Below are 7,138 nucleotides of genomic sequence, written 5' to 3' on the forward strand. Positions count from 1 at the left end.
AGCACGACGATGACTCATAGAGTTTCTTGATGTATCAGTAAGACATAGATTACTAGTTATCCCATAAAGATGGTTTCATGTACAAGTGAGTTTCATTCCTCCTTGAAAGCGTGAGGGCAAACCCTCGTGTCTTTTGGCGACCAGTCACGGCTGAACATGAACGGCAACGGTCTACGATTCTTGGAGACCAGGGTTCTCCAGTCTGCTGAGGGCTGCCGCCAGTGCATGCTTACCACAGCTCATCTGTGTCAAATTCCGATCGTCTTGTGTCCGATCAGCTTGGAGGGCTGCATGCTTGGCAGGGGTTGACGCACTGAAAGTCAAAAAGTGCGTCAGATTGGAAAGACTTCATGCAGCAGCGGCGGCGGCGGCAGAGGAGGAGCAGGAGGAGGAGCAGGAGGTTACAGGGAGGGAGGAAATGAGAGAGGAGGAAGCTGAGAAACTTGGAGCCAGGGAGGATGGCCATGGATGGATCAAGAGAAAGGCCCCAGCAAAGTCTCACCGCAGGAACGACTGTGATCCCATCCGGGACGTTGGTGGCGAAGTCTCCCCTCCAGCAGCTCACCAGGCCGTCAACAGCGTCAGTGATGCAGGCATGCTCCATGGGCGAGTCAGCAATGGAAGGCCATGAGCCTCGAACGGGGCTGAAGGCTCACCGAGTGTCCGACGGCAATGCTGCTGCGCTCGCGGACGACGCTTCCTGGCTTGGGGTTGACATGCCCGCTGAAGTTTCCGAAGCAGACGAGGAAGCCGATCCCGTCCTCGATGCCTGCCTGATCCACCCGGAGCGCGCAGGTGTAGCTCATCCCACAAGAGAGCTGGACGAACTTCTGGCCCAACCTGCATTGCTCACAGTGAAACCTCATCACGCCTCCTGCCGCCAGTCACTCACGTCAGGGCGGGAGGAGCAGCCTGCCCGTACTCATTCGATCCCCTGCGCGGCATGAAGCATCAGTCAGCCCCTTCACGACAACAAGAGGGACGTCAGGCCCACCAGCATATGATCTCTGACTTCTCGTGGGTTATGGCACAAGTGTGTTGTGCTCCCGATGAAACCTGAAGGATTCAAAAGCGCATCTCAGCCCATCGGTCGATTATCGTCTTGAGCTTTAGCTACATGCGACACAAGCAGGTCCTGCGGCGCGTCCGTTTGGTTGAATTGGTTGGAGCCCCAGCATCTCAGTCGACCATAGGAGGAGGAGAAGCCACCTGGCAGTGCGCAAGGAGGTGAGAAGGTGAGGAGAGAAGATGAAGCAGTGGAGGAGAGTAGGAAGAGAGATGGAGAGAAGGCGGGTTCATTGGAGGAGAAGGAGAGGGGAGGAGAAATTCTGTTCACTCACCACTGGATACGATTGCACAGGTGTGATGCAGCCCACATGATATCGCGATGACTCCAACGTTGCTTGTCCACCCTGAGCAAAGACAAAGTCAAGAGCTTGCTTAGACGGGACGATAACCGCCTTGCAAGCTCACTCACCCTTCTGCAAGTCGTCCGGCACGATAGACTGGTTGAAGTTGTTGGCCCCGAAGCAGGAGACCGTTCCGTCAATCCACACCACACAAGTGTGGATGCCACCTGTTGCAGTCCATCAGGATGACGTGCGGGTCGTTCAAGTTGGCCATGGCACAACAGACCAGCCGAGATGAGCACCGGAAGCTTGTTCAGGTAGAGGGAAGACGCAGGGGCGGAGGAGCACGTATTATCTGGTATGTCACTTGTCAAAAAAGACTTCATGGTGATCGAGGAACGAGGGACCAAACTCGCTGCAGGAGAGCATGAGATGAGCTGCGAGGTTCGGAGGAGCTTGCCCGAACGCGTTGCTCCCCCAGCAGTAAATGTTGGCTGCGATGCTCATTCATGAGGACCAGACTGAGTCCTCCCGGCACAACCTCACCTCTCGTCAGCTCGAACGGCTGGTCCTTTGCTTGAATCGTCCTGTTCAGGCACTGCAAGCTTGCGGAGTTAGAAGACGCCCGATGGCCCAAGTAGACGAGCACCTGCCCCCTGCCCACCTTGCAAGTCTGGTATGACACGGCACTGGCTGCGATCAGGGCAGCATCGTCAGAGCAGATCCTTGCGTCATAAATCCCTCCGAGACAAGACGTGATCTGCGTCTTTGTTCCTATCCCGCAGGAGTGTCGAGATCCGCAGGAAATCTGAACTCGAGCCAGTGAGTCGAACAGACCCAGGTCGAGGATGGCAGGGTAGACTGAAGAAAAGAAAGCAGAGCAGAGCAGAGCAGAGCAGAGCAGAGCAGAGCAGAGCGGAAGAGCAGAGCAGAGCAGAGCGGAAGAGCAGAGCAGTGAGGGACTCCTGCAGCGCACCTGTGCAAAGGGGATCCCCGTTGGAGCTTCGAGTTGCCCGAACTCATTCCATCCCCAGCACGTCACGCTGGCGGACCCGCTCGACCAGTTCCTTGCGCACGAGTGGTACGGACCAGCTGCGACGAGGTTCGCAAGAGTCTGTCGCATGCCAAGTCATCATCGCCCATGGCCATTCGCCATCGTCAGTCCAGTGCGACTGGCGCAACGCGGCAACAAACCTGCCTGCAGGTAGGAGCGGTGGAGAAGGCGTCCACCCAGACCGAATGGAGGAGGAAGCCCAGCAGCAGGAGGAGGAAGGAGAAGGGAGGAGGCTGGAGGAGAAGGAGTACACTCTCAGACTGTCTCTTCGCTCTCATCCTTGTACCATCACACCTCCTAGCGTGACTGCCAGCATGTCCGCACTGGAGCGTGACGGCAATGGCAGTTGCCAAGTTGACTGGCCATTACACTGGTGACTAAAAATGTTTGCTACTGACCCGGAGTCACCGGCCCGGCGGCGGCCCGGCCCGGCACGGGAGTCCGATCAGTGACCGTCAGGCCCGGCGGCCGCTGAGCTCTCGCCTCGCCGGCCCGGGCCGGGCCACCGTGCACTGCGGCAGCCCCCGACTTAACCTTCGGGTTCACTCAGTCACGGGGGCGGTCACGCAAGTTGAAGGCCGGCCGCCCCGATCAGATCCGACGGCCAGCGCCGGGGCGGCCGGGCCGCCGCCACGTGACTCGCCTGGGGCCGCCGCGGACTCGGGCCTCGGAGTCGGTCTGTCCCGAGTTCGGGCCTGGCACCGTGAGTCACCGACTCAGGCTCGGCCGACTCACTTAGTCATCGGACGGTACTGGCAGTGTCCGGGACCGTGATGGATCATTCACGGCCTTGGCCGCGGCCGCCGCGCTGCCTCGGGCGGGCCGGGCCGTGCCTGGCCGGCCGGGCGGCACCGTCACTGAGCTTCAGCCGCGGCACTCAGTCCGGCCCGGCTGCCGCCGCGGCCCGGCCGTTCGAGTCCGATACGGTCGCCGATGCCCGGTCCGATCAGTGACGGGAGTCACTCAGGCTGCCGAGAACTGAAGTTTGTCTTGTACTCTTTTTTTTCTTTTTTTCTTTTTTCTTTGTTTTTTTTTCCAAGAGGTTTCCAGGACGATCCGTCTCCTTGGGGTTTATTTTGTGGGTGAGCAATTTTGTTGGGGTGGGGGTACTCAAATAGAAGGTGGGTACTTCAAGTACCTACCCTTTTAGACACAATATTTCTTTTTGAAGTATGGGTACCTATTTGGATGGAGGGGGTTATATACGAATTCGCAATTGCATGAGAAGGTAGGGTACATGATTTCTTCGGGATTATGAAGGGATTGTTGACCCAGGATAAATCTAACAAATAATCGAACAAATGGAGGGTAAACGGTATCAATCTTTAGTGAAACCGAAAGGGTGCTTGTCTTACAAAAGCTGTTCATCAGTACGAAATTGGTACAGCGATAAATGAAATTCTCACACAAATCCTTGGAATAGTATCAGTGATATTTTCCAAACAGCGATAATTTGCCTCATATATTTTGCAGTCGCAGCGCAATCCACTGCAGGATGCAGGAAGTTGCAGCGACGCTGGACGGAGGAAAGGAGGAGGAGGAGAAAGAGGAGGAGAAGGAGAGCAGAAGGAAGGTAGGGATGAGGCTAGAAATGAGGTGGTAGAAGCAAGGAAGGGGGAAAAGACATGAAAGTAGGGTTGCATTTTGCGAAGAATCTACGAGGTGCTATGGAGTTAGGAAAATGGAGAGCTTAGAATGAAGATTCGAGGGATAACCCTCCCACCTCGCTTCCATGCTCTGCTCCTCCTCTGCTTTTTCCTCCGTCCCTCGTTGCTGCGACTTCCTGCTGCATCCTGCCGTGGATTGCAGATGCGAAAACAACATTGCTGAAATGTATGTTGGTGTCGGGGACATGCAGAAATGTATTCTTGTGTTCGAATGTACTTTTTGCTCCGAAGCAGCAGAAAATCCCCTGACTCCCCCGTTCGTATCCCATTAGTATGACCCCGTAATGACATGAGATCTTTTTTTCTATTGAACTCTCAACCATCTTGACGGGAGCTCGCAGGTCAATCCTTCAACACCCATGAAATCTGTGTACGCAGAAATCCCTGACCGGCATTATCAGATCATTGCGCACCCTGTATGTTTTCCGTGCTCTTGCACCGCACCAACGGCCGCTGACTGGATGTTTCCCAGGCGCAAGAAGAATTAGCGTTGAGACTAGTCAAGCATGACCCCAAAAGGTTCACCTACCATCCCACGGTGCCTGCGGCTCCCCTGCAGCGGCTGGGAGTGACGAGAGCTGCTGGCAGAATTGGTCCAAGTTCAAGGACGGGACGGACAACATTGAAGTGGGTAAGGCAGAAGAGTTGTTTCGAGTCGGGATGCCTCCTTGTGATGTAAGATGCAGGTGGTTTCAATCCTGTAAACTACATCCGAGGGGCGCATGTCCTCTTTCTCGCCTCCTTCCACAACAACGACGTCACCCTAAGCCAATTCCACGTACTGCGCGGCAGCTTCTCGGCCCGCGGAGGAGGAGAAGGAAGGGAGCTAATCGCTGCCTGCAGGTCTTGAACATGCTCTGCGAGTCCTTCGTCGAGACTATGGTGATATGCCGCGCGCGCCTGCGTTCATCCATGTGCACGTTGGGAGGAGCAGCATGAAAGCAGAACACCTCACATGCTCCTCTGCTGATCTGTGTTGTTCCTCCTGTCTCCTTCCCCTTCCCTCCCTCTGCCCCCTCCCCTCGTCTTCCCCCCCCTAACTTTTCCCCGCATGTGGAGCTGTGCCCCTCTCCCCCCTGCTTCTGCGTGTGAGATTGCAATTCTGCAGTGCGTTATCTTGCCTTACTGGCCATTTGGCACAACACCCATTGATCTACCTCGAGACCCTGTCCTCTCCAAAACGCCTCAGCAGTTGACTTCTCCTCACAACTTCAAGCTCGGTAGAGACTTTCTTCATCTTCCTGACATTTTCTTCTTGCTCCTCCTTCTCCTCCTCCTGCGTCGCTGTGGCTGTCCGCTGAGAAGACGGTGGCTCTTCCGTACTATCCGACAGGAACCATGGAGAGGGTGGTGCGGGAAGGGCAGGTTGCAACAGCAAGTAATACATCTCCTCCTCCTCCTCCCTCCATCCTCCTCCCTCCATCCTCCTCCTTCTTCTCCTCCCTCCATCCTCTATCCTCCCCCCCCCTCCCCATCCTCTTTTCCTCCTCCTCCCTCTATCCTCCTCCTCCTCTCCCTTCTCCTCCTCCTCTCCCTCCTCCTCCTCCCATCCTCGTACTTCTCTCGCTTTTGTCTTGCCTCTCTCCGTATCTCCTTCGGGCTTTGCACGCCTCCTCCCCTTTCTTTCCTCTCCCCTCGCTTCCATTTCTTGGGCTTGTTTCCTCTCAGTTCCCCATACTTGCTTCTTGTTGTTCCCTTGCTTACGGCTGATGCCCAGGCACGCTTGCTCGTCTCTTCTCCAACCTTCCAAGAGTCGGAAAGCCAATCAGAGTGATGGTGTACGACCTCCACACCCTGCAGGTTGGAGGACGAGGGGGAGGAGGGGGAGCTAGGAGGATCAAGAGCAGGAGTGAGAGGAGAATGATCAACAGAGGAGGAAAAAGAGGGGAGGAGGAGGATGCTATCAAATGGACGACGACTGTTTGCTGATTTATATCTTCTGCGCAGAATCGATTCTACCTCAGCGGCAACGCTCTTGCTAGCTTGCACACAGCAATTCCCCTGCTGGTGAGGATGACAAGGGCATGGCAGAGGAAGCAGGGGAGGGGAAGCAGGGAACGGCAGGGTGAGAGAGGGGCTAAGAGCAAGGAGAACGTGAAAGGGTCGAGGAGATCAAGTTGAAAGCGCAGCAAGCCGGGGGGGGGGGGGTAGAAACGTTTACAGAGGGGAAGAGGGGAAAGTGTACCATGTCGAGGATGTGGTCGCTGACATCTGTTTCAGATCAACGAGTTGCGCAGCCCGGAAAGCAAGATATCTTGCATCGCATTCCCAGATGAAGGTGCCCCCTCCTCCCCCTTCCCCGTTTTCCTCCCCCTCGCCCTCCCTCTTTTTCTCTCCTTTCTCTTCTCTCTCCTTCTTCCCACCTGTCTGCCAGGGTCTCCTTTCCCTTGTCCCTGGAGACTTTCTCGTCACCTCAACCTGCTTTCCGTGAGTTGCTGCCTCCTCACTCGTTTTCCTCCTTGACAGGTGCCTGCAAACGCTTCTCCACGCTCTTCAGCACTGAGTTCCCTGACTGGCCAGTAGTGACATGCGGAAAGGTTGAAAACACAGAGATGTTCTTCTCAATATCCATTCTTCACGATCGACACTCGATTCTCATTCCTTCATCCTTGTACCACTATTGAATCTCTCCCTCCCCCTTTCCCTGTCCATCCCCTTCTCTCCCTCTCCCTCTCCCTCTCCCTCTCCCTCTCCATCTCCCTCTCCCTCTCCCTCTCCCTCTCCCTCTACCTCTCCCTCTCCCTCTCCCTCTCCCTCTCCCTCTCCCTCTCCCTCTCCCTCTCCCTCTCCCTCTCCCTCTCCCTCCACACACAGACACTGATCCTCCTCTCTACCACATGTTGACCCTTGCACTGCATCCTTCTCACTTCCTCACCCTTCATATCCCTCCCATGCCGCTCATCTCCTCTGACTTTGTTACAAGATTCGAGATGGCGATCGGCGTGTTGTGACCATTCAAGATGGCGATCCCAAAGACCGACACGTCATCATCGTAGACGACCTAGTTCAGGTAAGCCCTCCTCCCTCCTCCCCTTCTTCCCCCCTTCCCCTCTCCCTCTCCTCTCCTC

The 7,138-nt window shown here is 55.8% G+C and overlaps 2 protein-coding genes across 2 annotated transcripts in view; one reads left to right on the forward strand and one right to left on the reverse strand.

Moving 5' to 3' along the window:
- Window positions 1–92: 92 nt before the first annotated feature.
- GUITHDRAFT_134232 (hypothetical protein) lies at window positions 93–2,681 on the reverse strand (the record flags this gene model as incomplete). The annotated part of the gene is made up of 13 exons (XM_005838828.1): window positions 93–212; window positions 503–598; window positions 657–840; window positions 893–934; window positions 995–1,056; window positions 1,118–1,209; window positions 1,341–1,412; window positions 1,478–1,576; window positions 1,636–1,704; window positions 1,896–1,947; window positions 2,014–2,157; window positions 2,326–2,463; window positions 2,544–2,681. 13 exons carry the CDS (start codon window positions 2,679–2,681, stop codon window positions 93–95), a joined length of 1,308 nt encoding a protein of 435 aa, XP_005838885.1.
- Window positions 2,682–3,898: 1,217 nt separating this feature from the next.
- Window positions 3,899–7,138, forward strand: part of GUITHDRAFT_161462 (hypothetical protein) — a gene marked incomplete at both ends in the record, with an annotated part of 3,535 nt that continues 295 nt past the window's right edge. Inside the window, 13 exons of the mRNA XM_005838829.1 lie at window positions 3,899–3,976; window positions 4,412–4,486; window positions 4,543–4,608; window positions 4,659–4,701; window positions 4,757–4,848; window positions 4,914–4,952; window positions 5,179–5,290; window positions 5,404–5,448; window positions 5,788–5,870; window positions 6,018–6,077; window positions 6,291–6,348; window positions 6,537–6,607; window positions 6,994–7,080. Coding sequence (XP_005838886.1) covers window positions 3,899–3,976; window positions 4,412–4,486; window positions 4,543–4,608; window positions 4,659–4,701; window positions 4,757–4,848; window positions 4,914–4,952; window positions 5,179–5,290; window positions 5,404–5,448; window positions 5,788–5,870; window positions 6,018–6,077; window positions 6,291–6,348; window positions 6,537–6,607; window positions 6,994–7,080 — 909 coding nt within the window. The remainder of the gene's footprint in view (window positions 3,977–4,411; window positions 4,487–4,542; window positions 4,609–4,658; window positions 4,702–4,756; window positions 4,849–4,913; window positions 4,953–5,178; window positions 5,291–5,403; window positions 5,449–5,787; window positions 5,871–6,017; window positions 6,078–6,290; window positions 6,349–6,536; window positions 6,608–6,993; window positions 7,081–7,138) is intronic.

Source organism: Guillardia theta, assembly GCF_000315625.1.
Source record: "Guillardia theta CCMP2712 unplaced genomic scaffold GUITHscaffold_10, whole genome shotgun sequence".
Lineage (NCBI taxonomy): Eukaryota > Cryptophyceae > Pyrenomonadales > Geminigeraceae > Guillardia > Guillardia theta.